Raw genomic sequence first — 18548 nt, forward strand, 5'->3', positions numbered from 1 at the left:
GAATCTTGCTTAAAAGCAACTCAAACCGTCTACTATATTTTAAAAACTTACAGCGTATTTACTGGCTACTAAAGAACTTATTTGAACCCAAAATTTCCCTTTATTTTGGTTTTTGGGCGGTTTTCTATATTCTTTGATTGCACGCAGCTTTTCGATGCCATAGTGTTGGAATATTTTAAGAACACTCAAATGGGATCAAAATCGACCAGCAAAGTACCCAGGATGAGGTCCGTGGCCCAAGACATGGACGGGTATGGCCAGCTTTTTGGATAGCAAGATCTTTCAACATTGCCCTAATATTGCATGAACTTTGAGATTTTACAAAATTACCTTTTGGTCTCAACTACAAATGTTTTTGGCAACCATTTTTAATGACCTTTTTTTTTTGTTTTTGACCATTTTGGCCTACAAAATAAACATATACCAGGAAATATCATAACCAAAAATTGGTTATTATTGTTTGCTTTGAAACTTTCCGAAGCCGGTGAAGGTTTTCATTTATCAATTTGTGTTGTTCGAAATGAAAAAAATTTAGACTATTGTACCTGGTATGTTCTGTTCGATGTAAAAGAAGCAAGAGAGTGGATCATCAAAAGGACCGTTTATAAACTCCTCCACTTTAAACCCGTCCACGTAGAAGTCCCAGTCAAATCTTGCGCCACCCAGCAGTCCAAAGACACAAGGGGTATCTGAAATATCATTAGAAAAATTGAAAGAATTGGATTGTTTGAGAAAGATTGTTGTACAAAAACTGTTGTAAAAGAAAACTGGAAAAAGATTTAGCATTTTTTATTCAATAAGATTGTTTGGATGGATTTTTACATTTTAGTTTAAAGGCAATAAATAATGCATTATAATGCCTAGACCGGACCCAAACGATATTTTTTGCCCATGTCTTACCTATTTTGTTATATAGGAACGTTTGTTCATTCCTGGGATAATTAGCCCCACAACAACAAAAGCTCTTAATTTATTGAGCAAAAGATTTTTAAAAAACCCTTGGTTGATGTAAAACTTCGGTTTGAATTTATTTATCACGCTAAAGCGACTCTGTCTGACATGTCTTAACTATTCCATGTCTTAACTATTCTGTTATATTGGAACGTTTGTTCAGTCCTGGAATAATTAGCCCCACAAAAACAAAAGCTCTTAATTTATTGAGCAAAAGATTTTTAAAAAACCCTTAGTTGATGTAAAACTTCGGTTTGAATTTATTTGTGCTCTCTCTCATCTAATTAAGATCGAATAATCACCCTCACGCGTTTTTATTTGTCTTATAAATGGTAGGAAATGAATTCTAACAAAACAAGTAGTGCGTGCTTTCAACTACTAGATTTCTAATATTAGTTTTTGTTGGCTTTCCATTTAGTTGGGTTGGATTTTTTGCCACTGAAAGTATTTTTGGAAAAAAATACCTTCGTAGGCTTTTTCTTTCACTTGCTGAATATCACTACTCATGATTACGCAAAGCTGTAATTTTTTAAATTGTTGCTGTTTTTTTTCCATTTAATTGTAGAAAACTTCTCTGCTACGAGCAATTCCTTAAATACAAGAACAAAATAGAAAGAACATTTTTGTCTATAATTAGTTTAATTTTGGACTTTTTTATGCTTATAGCAGCGGTTGGCAACCACTTAGTTCCAAAATTATTTAAATTATTGGAAAAAAACTGCTTGAAGGACTAAGCGATCTTTTGGAAGTAGACATAAGAGAAAAATAATGCCTCTTGATACATTATTTTAAACTTTCACTGCACGTTTAATAGTGATTGTGGTAGCTTATAGCTGCATAAGGGCTCCGTACAGGGTGCTGATGTTTTTAAAAAGCGGCCATTTCAAAATAATTGGAATTTTTTGTAGCACGGAGATTATTTATCGTTCACATAAGAAATACATAAATCAAGTGTTAAATCTATAAAAATGAAATATTGGAAAAGAGAAATATAAGAACAGTTGTGAACAATCTGTGAGTACTTAGACACTTCAAAAACGCAAAAACATGATATAGTTGAGCAATCTTAAATTTTGGCAGCCGTATCCAGGACTAAAAAAATTTAACGGGAGTCACGTTGCCGTATTTTGCTTTATTACGCGGGAAATTCAAAGTGCTACTTATACAGTTCATAGGCGTTGAGAAGAGACAAATTTTTTATATTGAAATTTTTGACATCGTATAAAAGTATAAAGAACCATTTAGTAGCCATATGAGAACACCGTTAGAACGATGTGTTAAGCAAGTATAAGCCATGTAAAAATCATGAAAGAATAATGTAGGAATCCTTAAAAAAGTAAAAACCGATTTATAAAACATGTATAAATCATTTTTGGACCATGAAGGAACTGTATACGTTACAAATAAGTCTTAAACCGTGGAAAGCGTTTGAAGGTGAGGCTCCAGTATAAGCCATGTATGGGAGTTGGAGAAACGCACGAATGTGCTTACCGTCTTCTTGGATATCATATAAGGATAATATATGGAAACCTTGGCAACCATAGCAAGATCACATACGAAATTTTTGGACGGCCTGTATGGAACCATATATGGTTCTTGGATATGATTCCCAAGGAAGGTCATCTCGGGAACTAAGATTTTTCCACAAGCTATAAAGTGTTGGGTTTTTGATAAGCATCTATCTCAACTAAATTTGATTAGCCCGCTTAATTCTTGTCTTCTTCATAACCTTTAAAAGTTGATACCTTTTTATTTTACTTTCGAGACCGTATATTGTAACAAAATTTTCAAGTAAACTGTAAGCTGTGAAAATGTGAAAATGTGTGAGTCCTGTTCACAAACCAGACCGTAATACTAACCATAAACACAAGCATTGCCTATATTGGAATCAGAGTTCACCCCAATGTTTGAAATCCTAGAATCGACACCGTAGCAGGCATTGCCATCGCTATACGCAACAGAATATGTGGTTTTGTACCCTGGTGTCGGTCGTACATTTGGGTGTTCGCATTTGAGTGCTGGATGGATAATAATAGAGCTCCTTCCAATTGCGACCTGAGAAAGGGACTGATGGAACCGTCCAGGTAGTTTGTATGAACCCAAAGTAGTGTTGCAAGAACCCTCCACAATGTTGCCTGAAAAAGTCACCATATCAATGGTTACCCGGGTCGAGGTTTTTTGGTAACTTTTTGTAAGAAATGACGTGAATGCGGTGAATTTTTGTAAGAAATGCGGTGGTCGCGGTGAATGCGGTGAAAATAATTATTTAACCGCATTTTACCGATTCTCGACGAACAATTACGATTGACAGTGACAATGACTGGACCAAAGATCGATAGGACAGTATATCGAAAACAGGATAAATGGGACCGTAGAGAAGAAATTCATCTCTTTTATCATTGACTGAAATTAAGAGTTATTTGCGAGCTGGAAAAAAACTACCGCCTGTGTCCATGACTCACGAGATTAGTGGTTTTCTGATTACTGGTTTGAAAATGCTGCTAATGAAAGATGAGAAAGCTGCTGGGCCAATAGAAATACCATAGAATAAACGTTTAAAACAGTATTGTTGTCCAGCGATTTCAAAATTTGTGAGTCTTTGTGATGGTTTATCAAGTGGCATTTGAATATATGCACTGTTCATGTCAGCGATACAGAAAAATGGTCTTTCAATCCGTGTAAGGATGATGTGAATTGGCTCTATAGGCCAATCACATTTTTTTTCATCAATCATTTTGTTTAACTGACGAGCATCTAAGACAATTTTTAGAGATTCTCTTTTTTTGAGAATGATTACTGGGTTAATAAATATACTTCCAGTGGTTAAGGAGTGTATTTACGGGTGCTATGACATCAAAATGGTCAAAATGTCGAGTAAGCGTTTTTCTCTATCTTGTAATTGGAGTGGAATACGAGTAGCTCTTTGCTTTTTAAAGATAGCTGTTACTTTAAGAGGAAGATTTAATTCTACTTTGATCTTTCCCGCATCAAATTTTGAAGTTGCATAACATTTGTGAAACTGTGTGAGAAGTTGTGCTAGTTGTTCAAATTGTGGTTGAGTGAACTTTGAGTGATCGAAGTTGAACACGGTGAGAAATTCTTTATCAGCTTTGGCAAATTTTGAGATATCAAAGGGTATAGTGAAATTTTTCTGTTGTGATTTATATTCACGTTCTTGTTGTACACTAAGATTCAAACAGAGTGTTTCTGACGTACGTTGGGTGAGGTAATTTAAGGTAAAAGCATCCATGATTTCTGTGAGTTCAATTACGCGATATTTTGTGGTCTGGTAGTCATTGAGTGAAACATCTTGTTGTGCGCATCCGATCATTCCTTTTTAATGGGTGATACAAAGGGTTTTGTATTAGAATTTGAATAAATGATTGATAAGGATACTCGAGATTATTAATATCCATTATAGAGAGAAACATCTTTTTATTGAGTGGTATAAATGAGAAGTCAGATGTATAAAGAATGGTACCGTTCGCTCTTTGTTTGTACATTCATATGCCGTTAGTGAATATGTTAAATTACGGTGTTCAGATGGTGTAAAATATATTGAGTGGTCTCCATTTACTGGAAATAATCGTGAATAATATGGGGATGGTTTAATTGATGAATCGCAGAATTTGAGTGATTTTATATCTTTTTTATGTTCAATATCGAGTGTATGAGATGAACATTTTTTTGAATCTACATATTTTTCTAGGAAGGGTGTGCCTAGAATGTTAAATTTTGTGTTTTATACATGGAATGTGAGTGTAAACCAAGTGTTTTTGAGATTTCGACACTCTGTTACATCTGGGTAAAGTGTAAATTTTACTTTACCTTTTGATTGTAATTTAGAATTATTTGCTGCTGAGAGAACAAATATTGAGGCTTTCTGTTGTATTTTGTGATATTCTTTGATTTCATTTCAAGTGTCGGTATTTAATATATTAAGCGTTGCACCAGAGTCTAATAGGAAATCTATTTCCAAAAGTGGTGGAGAAATTGTTCTCTTATGATCAAATATCTGTTGTGTGTAGATTGTTAGTGGCAATATCCATACGTTATTTCTACAAGAGGTGGAGAGACTGTAATCTTTTGTGAGAGTGTTATATTCTTCTTGGCAATTAAAATATTCGTCTTGTTTATCTTGATTTATTCTAAAAGTCAATCATTAAATTGTTGTTCGAGGAGTGTTTCCTCGGAGACATTTGAAATGTCTGTGCTTTCAGTTTTCGACGCAGTGTTGTCTGTTGGGTCTTGATCTAATAATGAATTAATATAGTTTCTAACGATACCGAATCTATTTCGTGAAAACGGTTGTTGTGAACGATTTCTGTCTCGATTATAGTAGGTGATTGTGTTCTAGAGTTATATTGTGAATTGTTTTAAATATTAGGTCTTGGGTATGGTGAACCATTTCTACTCGGTGGTTTGAAATTACCATTCCCATAATAGGGTTTTGGGTTAATTTGTGAGAGTTTATTTGGAATTCTGTGTCTTGAATGATTGCGTGGTTCACTGCTATTACCGCGAGAACGATTTGAAAATGGTAGTGGTTTACTTATCATATTTTTCGATGTGACTTGTATGTTAGCAGGGTTTTGGTTACCTTTCATTGCTTGCTTAAAATTCTGTTCTTGAAAATTTGGCTTGTCTAGTGGTTTTGTGTACCTTTTCTCAGGGCAAGTAGAAATATTATGTCCTGAACGTGAGCATTTTTTGCAAGAAGAGTGGTTTTCCTTTAAAATATGGATCGTTTGAGTACTTGTTTTGTACTACATTTATTCCGTGAGCAATATCTTGTTCCATTGTGTGTATATCTTTTACTGTGAGATTGTCTATTTCAAGTGATAGATTATTAATTGAGGGTGAAAAGGTGGAATTTGTATTTAATTTGTGTCTATCAATGTGTGTTCTTGTAATGTCCTCTTGGTGTATTTCTTCGAGAAGTTGTGCAAATGGAAGCTGTGGTTCCAATGCAGTTGATTTATGATTTGCAAACTTTTTTAGTGCTATTCTAGCTAATTGTGGATCGAGTGCTTTGACTAGTGCGTCATTCATTTGTGCATTTTGCATATCTGGAGAATTATTAACGTATGCTTTTCGAGTCATTTGTTCTATTCTAAGTGCAAGTGTTTTAACTTGTTCACCAGAAGCACGTGTTATGCTTTCTTAAAATAGTTTCGCTTTTGTTTGTGATTGTTGATTATCGAATCTTTTCTGAAGTTCGCGGCAAAATGCTTGCCAGTCCTTTTTATGATCTAGTGGTAAATGTGAGTACCATTGTTGTGCTGGTCCTATTAGGGCCGTTTGAACCATGGCAATTCGTTTCAAGATCCAAGCTTCATGAAATGCTGATAGAGTCTGCTCTGGTCCTGCTGTCATTACCATATTTGATGTGATAGCATTTGAAAAGTCTTCTGTTGTATAGTTGGGTTCAGTACCATCGCATGGTCTTAAAGATTGTTGTATTGGCACCGAGCCACCTAGGTAGGGATACATCATTTATGTATTCCTGAGAACTACAGGTGATGGAGTTTGTGTAGACGCTGCTTGTATGTAATAAGGAGTCGGAGCCTTTGTGCTTTGTTGTGTGTTCTATGAGTTTATTTGTCTAACAATGTTCACTAACTGTTGTGGAGTGAATTGTATACTTTGGTTAGCCCCTTGTGTGGGCTGAGTTGATTTATTGAGAATGATAGGTTCAGTATTAAAATTTACAAGCATTTTGTCTGTTTAGACGTGGTAAAGGTGTATTTATATTTGGTAATGGTGGTATAGTTGTGTTTAATGGGCTTGAGTTTTGTGTCAATTCAGTTGAGTTCTGTGTTGGTGGTTTTGATAAATGTTTGTAGTTTCTGTGGTATTAGTGGTGGAGTTATTGTTTTGATCGTTGTCTTCGAGATCAATTAATGTGTTTACCGTATGTGATGAGAAGAGTGTTCCGTCATATAAAAGTGTTGAATTAATGTTTGTTCCTGTAGTTTCATTTATACCACTTTCTGATGGTTGAGAGTGAATTATTGAGTCCATTTTTTCAATGGGCGAAACTTCCAACGAGGTGTTATTGTTTTCTGTGATTTTGGTACAAGTAGATGGTTGTGTTTCCGCATTAGAGTTTATAATTTCTATGTTTTGGTGGCTAATAGATAGTTTCTGTATTGTTTCCGATGGAATTTCTGTAATGTTTACAAAGCTTTGTGGAAACCAGTTTGAATCATATATATAATGGAGTGTTTCTGGTAATTTAGTGATTATTTGTGGATAAGTTTCTGCTATTAGTTTGGTGACTGGAAAAATGTGTCTAACCAGACTTTTCCAAAATCTGTGTAAATACCAAGATAGGAGTGTAAGTGAATCAAAAATTTCATCTTCACTTAAGTCTGCATCTTTGACAGAGCTTATATATACTTTGAGAAGTAGGCTGAATCCTTCTATTTCCTGTCTAGCGATTTTGTGTACGCTTTCTTTTCTAGATTGTGAAGCATTAGTGTTTAGTGCCGGTGCCAGGCGTTTAAGAAATTCGAAGGAAGATTTTCGAAACAGTCTTTCCCTGTCTGAAGGTTGTATTTCAGACGACAGTCCGTGAAGGAAATCAAATAATGTGTCTGATAATGGGTGAAATAGAGTATCATATGTTAATAAGATATATCTATTTGTGAGTGGATCACCAATGAAAGGAATTGAACCTTTTGTGAGTTGGGCTCCGTAAATTTCAACTTGATAAGAAAGGAAGGCGGTTCGTGAAACCTGTGATGCCTTTTCTGGTAAAGAAATGTAAAGTTGTTGTTCTACTGCGAAGTTTTGACATTTAAGCTGTTTTGCTGTATTTAAGAGTATATTTAACTCATCCTGGTGTTGATAGTGTTTAACCTCGAAGGGTAGGATTTCGCGTGTTAAGTGTCTGTTTTATTGTGTAAGAACTGCGAATTTTAACTCATCCAAGTGTGTGGTTATATTAGAGGAAGGTTGATCAATGTGATAATCCATTTTATTTTATTTTTGTGGATATATAATGATAATTTTGTTCTGTTGTGTTAGTACAGCTAATTGTAAATCATCCGAGTGTGTCGGTAAGTGAGAAGAGGGTTGATCAATGTGATGATCAAGTTTGGTTATTTCGTTGTTGAAATATTAACAGTAATTGTTTTGTTGAGGTTGTGTTCCCCTTTTTCTTAAATTTTAAGTATATAAAGATTAAAAAGCTATGTAATCTAATTCTAAGATTCTTTCTCAATAGAGAAAAGGGTGTTTTGTGTGAGTTCTCTTTACGGTTAGAGTTTGTTAACTCACTGGTAGCACCAGTTAAGACAGACCCATAGAGGGCTTCTTTTACAGCCTTAAAGTATAAAGAGATAGGGGTGCTTATTTCTGCGCGCGAAGTAGACTTACCTATATATCGAATTATATATCGAAGACCAACCGACTCGGTAAAACACTGAGAGTAAATTTCTATTATTACGGTGAATAGAAAAAAAGCAGCGGAGTCAATGGTATACACATGTTGTATCTAACTACAAGACTGACTATAGTAAGTTCAGTTCTCTCTATATAAAAGAGAATAGTGTCTTCTCAGTCTCTGATTGGCTAAAGGTGCACATTCAGTATTTTCACTGCTACAATCTTCCACCCACCTGTTCGCTTTCCTCCAGCACACAAGTCGCCCAAGTTATGGAGTAAGGATTATATAAAAAAAATTGTGTAATTGTGGCACGTCTGTTCGTGTGTTGCAACTAATCTGCACCCAGAAGGTTGTTTCAGGGGGGAGGGGGGGGGGGGGGGGGGGGAGTTTAGGGGACAAACGGAAAAGATAACTTAAATATCTGGACGCTGCACACATTCCGCTTTGTCAGGAATTTAAAAAATTGGGTTTTCCTTGTTCTCACCTGGGAAAGTGACTTGTTCTTTGTCAGCTTCAAAAGATACACATGGAGATCCACTTGTTGTGATGTACAATTTGGGTTGAAAAGCCTCGGCAACCAACATTACAGCTCGATATTTCACGCCAGCTTGATTGACCAAAAAACGGTGGGTAATTGTGCCCTGAAAATGTAATTAACCAAATGAAAGCAAACTAATTTAGCTGAATTTAACCGCACCAATTATGTGGATTCTGAACTAAAAGTATAAGCGGATTAATTTTCTTTTACCGCTAAAAGTCATGAAATTTGAATAGAGTTAGTGAATCAAAATTGTTGAAAATTGTGTCTATTTGGAGTTTGCGGTTAATTTTTGTTCACGACTCTTAAATCTCTCAAAATACAAATCATTTTCTCGAACTGAAAATCTCCTCATCAGAATTCTTTGTCATAAGTTGTCAAATCAGAATTCAATGTGTACTTTCTCCGGGCGAGACGGCGGGTTCTCACCCCTCGTTCTTGCAAAGAATATTTATAATATCTGGCAAGAACATGGATATCTTGCGACATCTTTAGAGCCGAAAGCCTATATTGCAAGGTCTGATCTTGCATCAAAACCAATGGCGTTGTATTTTTTCAGTTACCTTTACAAGGGTTTCTTAACAAGGGCTAATCATGGTGCGAAAAAACTCGTTCGGATTCTCAGATTTTCTAGAACACTTCCTGAAAGTGGAAGAGTATTTGTAGTCCCGAAGAGGTGAGGTAGGGGGGGGGGGGGAGGAGGTAGCTTAAATGCAAAAAAAAATTAATAAGAGCATAGGCTTGACACGATTGTTAAACCATTGAAACATCCTATGTTCAACAATTTGAACTAAGACCTAAAACTTAGGTGTTTGAATAGAAAATAGAACCGACTGAAGAATTTACATCTATCTATCACATTCTTTGAATGAGAATTTCATATTTTATGATAGTTGCAATGTTTTAGTAATTTTCACCAACTTGTATGGAGCAGTACCAATTGATGCTTAAAAGCTTGAATTCAAGTTATTCTTCGTTGTTCATATCGCAGATCGTCAATGCAGTTCTGTTCATTTTATCTCTTAACACAAAAAACTGTGTTTAGTGAATTTCTGCGCAAAATGAAAGATCATGCGTTACTAAGGACGAATGAGAGTCGAGAATTGCCGAAAGGAACTTGTAAGGAACTTGCAATATCACCATTTCACTTGCCAGGACTTGCAAGATACCCCTCGGTTTTCAGGATCTAGTAAGATAGATATCATTTCACGTGATTTAGCCAGAGAGACATTTTTAAGCCGAAATCTTAAATTATCATGAAAGATATGCATCCGGTTTCGCCATGGGCAGCTTAAAATCATCAAAACGGAAGCATTTTTTGTCATTTATTCTCCTCATTTAAAGTTCATTGGCAACGCGTTGTATTGTTGTTGTTGTTCAGCAAAATTTCTGACAATTGAGTTTTGTTAAATAATTTTTTTTTCGGTCGGAATAACTATGGTGTGCCAATCTTAATATCGGTTCCTAATTTTCAAAAGGTGAATATGAGCCCAGAAATAATTCAAAAAATGATATAATTTATTTGATGAAAAAATAACCCGTTGTAATTTTTCAAAAAAAGACCTGAATAAAGTGTAAATAAATAATTTGTGGCATTGTCTCAACTGTATTCAGGTTCCATCTGTACTTTAAAAATCAGAGACTTTGAAAGAAGCATTTAAGGAGACTGTAACTCAGCTTCGCACTAGCAACTGCCATCTTTTTAAAGGTAGTTTTAACGGGTGGCTTTTATACGACGAAAAAAATATATGCAAAGTAAATGACCTTAATGATCTCGAACTAGAAAAGAATTTTTTTCAATTCTAAGAACTGATAGAATAGCAAAACTCCGAGACAGATACAAAACCAATACATGATCAATGCTTGATCAATGACTAAAGAAGCTCTGGTAGTGGGTCTAATTACAAAATGAGCAAGAACCATTAATATTAGTAACTTAAGGAAAAGTAAAGGTTTGTTCCGCTATGTTTTTCTTCCTCTCGGCTTTTCAGTATTAGAGTTAAAGTAGACAAATGATGAGATAAGATTTTTCTCATCGAAAAGTCGAACAAAACTTGAAGTTGATTTTTTAGCTCAAAAATTTTGTTCCAAACCCACTCAAGGAAATACAAATAGTGTTGAAAGATCTAACTCTAAATAGAGATATGAAAAGCAAAGAGCATTTATGAAATCAAACCTTTGTTTACAAAAAAGAAAAATTTGTATCTTCTCAGCGAAATCCTGACTCGAATAACTGAGCTTTTTCCTTATACAGAAGTACCATCAACAATTTGTTGAATTATTTGACAGCCACACAAAACATACAAATGAAAACTAACAAAACATACAAAAAACATAAAGAAGATTAAATTAAACATAAAATTACCGACGAACATAAAAATTCCCTTTTCAACTTTCCCTACTGGACGACGCTTCAGACTAGAATTTTTTTAATAGACTACTGGAACAATCTAACTGATAATCTCGAAAATACCAAAATCTGCCCGAAACGCAAAAAGTTTGTACTGTAACACAATTGACCCTTTTAGAAGTTAAAAATTATTTACAACTATTAATTCTCGATCTCACTCATCCCAGATTCTCCCAGAATGAGAAATAAACAAAAAACCAACCCTTACTTTTCTCCACTGATATAAGCAGACTAATATAAATGCTGTTCTTTCACGTGCAGCACTTCTTGTTTCAGAATTTGACACTCAAAATTATACATTGGAAAAAATGCGCCTCTAGAAAAGAAGTTTTTTCTATTCTAAGAACTGATGGAACAGGAAAACTCAGAGAAAGATACAAAACCAAATCGAAAAATCGTCTTGCGATTGGCTTCCTTCTGAATTGGAGGCATGCAAAAAAGTAATTGATGACATGCAACAAGGCATTAAAACTCGAAAAAAAACTAGTGCAGACAATACAGAAAATCTCTCACAAACAAACATTAGCGTCAAATACACACACTATTTTAACCGACATTGATGACACCCTGACGTTAGATGTCATAGCAAAAAAGAACGCAAAATTATGTTTGATTGGCGGTGAATTTGTTGACGTTATGTAAGACCTACGCTAAACGCGTTGAAGGTAAAACACCATCACCATTTTTAGTTAATGACTTTACAAAATTCAGTGTTTCCAAGCGGAGATCTTTCATGACTTTGATCTTAAATAAATTTGTATTTTCTAAAGATAGATTTGTAATAATTTTGGCGTTTCCAAGCTTATATCTCCGATTTTTCTGGTATTTCAAAGCCTACATCCTAATTAATTTTGGCGATTCTCATTGCAGACCTTAATATATTTAGCGTTTTAGAGGGCAGACCTACTAAAACTTTAGCAATTGATTTTCAGCGTAGATCAACAATAAACTAGCGTTCATTAAAACCGTCATGTATTTTATGAGTTGTTTCAACAGGAAAAGATTTTAGATTTTTGAATTATTTTGTTGAAAAAAATCCATTCTCATATTTCGGTTCATTGGCAAGATTTACGGAAACGCTTAAGTAACGTAACATCTACGCTTCCAAAAACCAAAGATTCCGCGCAAGCATCATCACATGAGATACAGTTTGTTAGAGTCCAGTTTAAGAAACATCAACTGCAATTCCTTAAAAACAACATTTCCTTAAAAAAATCTTTTGTTTTGAAAAGAAGTATAACAAAACAATACAAGACCAAACCCTAGAAATACTAATTATTTTAAGTTTTTAAGCGTAGAAATGCTAACTTAATGTAAAAACTTGTTTGAAATTACTCATATCCAATGATCCCATTCACGTGTAGGATACGCAACGCAATATAAGAGCTGAAAGATAAAAATAATAAACATTTTTAAAAAGATAAGGTATGTTGGTACGTACAGTTGTAGAAGAGACAACAATAAAACAGGAGCTCAATCGTTCAATTCCGACAGACAGAGATTTCAAGCGTTGAAATTATGCAAGAACAACGCGTAGAAATGACAAACTTATGTAAGGTCTACGCGTAGAAACGCTAAATTTATAAAAAAAAACTAACCATAGGTAAGAAGTTACAAGGTAAGATCTACGCTTAGGCACGCCAAAAATATGTACATCAAAAAATCTACGCTCAAAACGGGGCTAAACTATGGTACTGCTTATTCTTAGAACCGCCAATATATTGTGAAATATACGTTTAAAAACGACAACAGTTTATAAGTTGAGCACTTAATTTCAACGCTTCAATCTCATAATTATGAAAAAAATATTGAGTTTTTTCAAAATTTTCCAAGCTAGTTATCCATTATCCTGCATTTATTATCCAAAAAACCCCGACAAATTAACAAAAAGAGAACGAAAAATGCAGAAACAAAAGAAACAAACAAAGAAAGAAAGAAAGAAAGAAAGAAAAAAAGAAAGAAAGAAAGAAAGAAAGAAAGAAAAAGAAAGAAAAAAAACTGTAAAAGCAAAAAATAAATGAAAAAGATAGAAAGAAAGATATGAAAAAGTACGAAAGATGGAAAAACATGGCAGGACAAGCCCTAACACACAATTCAAAGCATTTTCATTGACTAAACAAAAAAATTAGACCCAGAAGGGACTATGAGTGTTTGCAAAAAAAGCCTATAATAAAATTAAACTAAAAAACAAAAAGTCAAAGACAAAATGCCGCATGTATACAAAAAACCACCAGCGAGAATTGGAAATTTAGCTCAGACAAAAAATAGGACTAAAATGAACTATGAGTGGATTAAAAAACAAATTATAAAAAATCCGATCCAAAAGATTGAAAAACAATAAAAATCAAAATGAAAATGCCGCATGTGAATATAAACCCTTAGCGAGAAAGAGAGTTTTTGTTCAAACACCGTTTTCTCACCCTACTTTCAAGTTAGAGTGAAAATTTCACGCCGCAAAACTACTGGCTTTTTCGCTCCACTTCCTTTTTCGGCGTGACCAAAATCATATCTCCAATGTGACTTCAAAAATCATGAAAATGTGTGAGCAGATCTTAAAAAAAAATAGCAGGACAAGTCCTGACCTACGATTCAGGTTTCATTGACTAAAAGCAATTTTAATGAACTATGATTGGATTGGGAAAGTCATTTGAAAAAATGCAATCAAGAAAATTCAAAAAAATTAGTAAAAATTAAAGTGAAATTGTCTCATACAGACAAAAAACCACTTGCGAGAAAGCAAATTTTATTCAAACACTGATTTTTCACTCTACTTTAAAATTGGAGTGAAAATTTTCTCAACGCAAAACCACTCGCTTTTTTGCTCCAATTCCTTTTTCGGCGTGACCAAAATCCCTACTCCAGTTTGACTTCAAAAATCATGAAAATGTGTGAACAGATCTTAAAGAAAAAAACAGCGCCCAATGCAATTCAATTTTTTTGAATTTTAATGAAAAACACATAAGAGTTTGTGGAAAACGAAACAAAGAAAATAGAGAACAAAGAAGGATAAAGAACAAAGGAAAAGAAAAAAAAAGAGATCTAAAAACCTCTCTCAATGAGACACTAGAGATAAAAAGGACCTCAAAAATTCATGAAAAAATATTCACAAACTTACGAAAATTTTTAAAAACAAATCTTAAAGAGGCCTCTAAAAAGGCTCGTTGCTTACGAACAGTTTAATAAATAATTGCAATTAGTTTGCAGCATGTTATTCAGTGCGCTTAAATATCTGAGCCTGATTTTCCCTGACGCAACCGTGAATATTACGAAAAAGAAAGAAAATTTGATGCTCAGAATGATTGGACATGCACATAATAACTGGAGCAAAATTGAAATCAAAATGAAATAAAAAACAGGAGAAAGAGATATAGAGAACGAGAGAATAATCAGAAAAAAAGAAAAGATATGGAGAAAAAAAAACATTTTCTTTGACTGGATTTAATCCTGCAACCTTCAGTTTTCTAGCCACCGGTATTAATAATTTTCCCTTCAAACGGTTAAGTAAATAAATCATAGAGAAATCTGAATTTTTTCCGTTTGTGATCCCTAGTATATTATGCTCCCCCCGTTACAGAGATCGTGCCATTACATAGTAAATCATTACGTGTAAAAATGGCAGGTGCGTCTGGGGGTGCTAACAAAATGCACCCACTAAGCTGGGGTGAAAAATCATATTTCCATATATTTTAAAAACTCACATAGTCACCCCCATAGTCTCGGTAAAGTTCCAGGACTCCGTCAGTAGTCAATCGTATCCCATCGTATGGAAAAGAAGACGTCCGTAAGTAAATTTGTGCTTGCCAGCTGTACATTCCAATTCCTAATACACCAGAAACTGTTTTTCTCTCATATCTGTAATAGTTACTTTTTTCAGCAAAATCTTATATGAAAACAGACCAACCTCGAAGTTTGAAATGAAATTTGTCAAAAAAGAATTGCATAATTGGATTGTTCGTATATTTTATAGCAGCATATGGACAATTATTCACTTTTTAATCGATTGGTTCACATTACATGGTCAATGCTTTAAAAGGCGACTATCAACAAACTTCAATTTTTGTGGAAATTAGTGACATATTGTGTCAGCATTTTACCCTTTGCGTAACCATTTTCCGCGGTGGAAAATAGTTTTCCTAAACGTGGAAATAAATTAATTAGGTCTTATAAACCACTTAAAGGTTTTAACTAGTGATCACGGATAATTGTATTCCATTTCCACAGTTTTCAGCGTGTAATTAAGCCTAAAACTAAATTGCCCGATTTTTATTTGTTATTTCTTTAGACCAATGTAAAGATATAATTGTTCTTGTGAACAATATGGTTAATCGTAAAACTTCTAATTGTCTTTCTAATCCAAAATTATTATCTTATGGGACAATTCCGAAGATAATCACAAACTTGCGCTTTCTTTCATTCGGTCTAACTCGAACTATTTGATATAGGGTGAAATGAGTTACTAATGCCGTGGAAAAGGCTGACTTATGGTGTAGAAATAGTTTTAAAGTATTGTTACTATTTTACAACCTAGACCCAGAAAACCTCTTCGGGGAATCAATTTGCGGATAAATTCCATTTTGAAACAAATTCGAATTAAATTTGCTCATTGTACTTAGTTTTGACAGAGGATTATCTTAGAAATGAGTGAAATAAACTGGATCCTTTATAACTTAAAATTATTTGAAGAGAAACAAATTAGTTCTTGAAGTAATCCAAGCAAAGAATTTGGTATACCGTTGTGAAAATCAAACTTTTCGCTGTTGGATCTTGATCGATGAATTTAATTTCGTAGTAGTTTAAATTGGGCTCCAAAGAGATTGCTTCTGAAACAATATGATGCTTGATAGTGGCTCAGAGACCCATTTTGCACACTCTTTAAGCCATTAAAGAATCACATATGATATCGTACAAACCATAACGTTTTGTCTATTAAAGACTTTCATGGAATCAAGCAAATCATATATGATCCTAGTGTGATCATCTGGAAATCTTGAATCTTTTATCTTTTTTTTCTTTTTTTTACTATGATTTGGAAACAATTACTATTAATTAGCTTTTTATCAAGGCAAATTTAAAAATTATTGTTACTTAAGTTTGTATTTCATATGTCAAATGAGCCGCAAAATTCATCTGTTGATAAACATTTCAAGAAATCTAGTTACGAAAAAACCTGACTTCAAAAATGTGGCATATGCTTGGCGTTTATTGAGTAACGGTACATAATCAGAAAATTATCATTTAGCTTTTCGTTTTCAAATTTGAATCAGAAAAATTTAAGAGCAAAATTGACACTGATTCCAATTTTTTCTAAATCAGAGCAAAATTCAGATTCAATTATCTCTCATTTTCTCTGATTTAAAGAACATTTAGATTTATTTCTGAGTTGGCTCTGAATTAAAAATTATTCTGTGCGAAATGAAATGTGATCTAAACAAGCCTCGGAATCAGAACTGAAAGTGCCTTAGAGTTAAGTACGGACAAAAAATTTGATTTGTGAGCTTCTAAATAAAAAAATCCAACTGTAATTTTCAGATTGTTAAAATACTATTCAATTTTTACCTGCATTGCATCGAACAAGAGCTTTTATCTTGTTCTAGGTCAAAATTTGGAATGCACGAAAAGAACAGATGTAGTTTTATTACGAATTACATGAAAATCTTCAAATGAACATCAACACTTTTTCATTACTTTTTTACTTCTCTTAGTCGCTGTATAGCTAAGTTTATTTCTTAACAAACCAAACCTGCTAATATGAACCATGATCTGAATTTTTTATCTAAAACCAAGTAATTTTTTTTTCTTTTGTTGTTAAGCTTTGTTGAAACTAAATACGTGTGAATAATTTTTGCATGAGTAACCTTTCTCATTTAATGACACAAATTGCCTTCATGAATAGAAAAAAATGTCTGCGTTATGTCTTAGAGGCAATCAACAAATCCACTGAGTTAGAAACATTTCTGTGATTCAGGTGAAAAAAAAAACATAAATGTCTTTGAACCCAAAATTTCAGGGTTTTAAATGCCAGATACCTGCCAATCTGCAGCTTCACACCCTTGAACGGGAGGTCTTTCTATGTATAGTGACGAATTTCCAGCATTTTAAAACCCCGAATAAGGACTGAATGGTATACATTTGGTAGTACTCAGATCAATTTTCGTCAAAATCCCACCAATTTGTCAACTTAGGAAAGAAAAAATTTTAAGGAGAAACAGTTGCCTGTTCTTTGCATATGATCTAAATCCAGAGTGGCCACTTTTGTAGGGTCCCAAATTTTCCCCGAAGTTCTGTAAGAGCCCAGACCATGCAATACGTTTCCTTCAACGCAAACCTGTATTTGAGCGTAAACATCAGATGGGAAGTAGTTCTTCAGGCATTCATTTTGGTATACTGTTGTGAAAATAAAAATTTTCGCTGTTGGATCTTGATTGATGAATTTAATTTCGTAGTAGTTTGAATTGGGTTCCAAAGGGATTGCTTCTGAAACAATATCAGGCTTGATAATGGCTCAGAGACCCATTTTGCACATTCTTTAAGCCGGGTTGCACACTCTTTAAGCCATTAAAGAATCACATATGATCATATGATATCGTACAAACCATAACGTTGTGTCTAGTAAATACTTTCAAAGAATCAAGCAAATCATATATGATCCTAGTGTGATCATATGGAAATCTTAAATCTTTTATCTTTTTTTTCTTTTTTTTACTATGATTTGGAAACAATCACCAGTCAGCATTTGCCAATCCACAAAACAACTCATACAAAAACATTGAAAAACCGTGAGCCCAACGTAAGCTTAAAGTTGCAAGACTAAATCTTGTGGCAAATTGTGTGTTTTTATGCCAGACAAAGTAACCTTTAATTTTGGGTAGAATTTTTGTCAACAAAAAATTCGTAAATGTTGTACAGAATTATTAGATTTCTTTGTGGATCTTTGCAATATCTGAATTTTTGCAATATCTGCCAAAATAAAAATTTAAACAAATTTGTGACTCCCAAAAAGTTAAGTATGACTTTTGGATGATCACCACGACTAACCTATTTGAATAACCTCGTATAACCAATAGGAATTGTTTATGTCCTTGTGTGATTAACAGGAATTTGCTATATTAGTCAACACGGGAAAGTTGTTACCTTCAAAATGGTTGAGAAAAATCTTGCTTTTTGAATTGCATCAGATATGTTTAATGAAAAGGCTTGGGAATTCCGTTCTAATTATGTTGCGACTGTTGTGTCATACGGCAATGGATACCGTTCAT

The 18548-nt window shown here is 33.9% G+C and overlaps 1 protein-coding gene across 1 annotated transcript; it reads right to left on the bottom strand.

The window, feature by feature from the left end:
• Positions 1-545: 545 nt before the first annotated feature.
• LOC142356182 (uncharacterized) lies at positions 546-15112 on the bottom strand (the record flags this gene model as incomplete). Its single annotated transcript, XM_075408142.1, has 4 exons — positions 546-689; positions 2811-3086; positions 8829-8985; positions 14991-15112. Coding segments are annotated over 4 exons (699 nt in total), but the record flags the coding sequence as incomplete, so codon positions are not given.
• Between the last annotated feature and the right edge of the window lie 3436 nt (positions 15113-18548).

The sequence above is a fragment of the Convolutriloba macropyga genome, unplaced genomic scaffold (assembly GCF_964194025.1).
Source record: "Convolutriloba macropyga unplaced genomic scaffold, txConMacr16.3 SCAFFOLD_3230, whole genome shotgun sequence".
Taxonomy (NCBI): Eukaryota; Metazoa; Xenacoelomorpha; order Acoela; family Convolutidae; genus Convolutriloba; species Convolutriloba macropyga.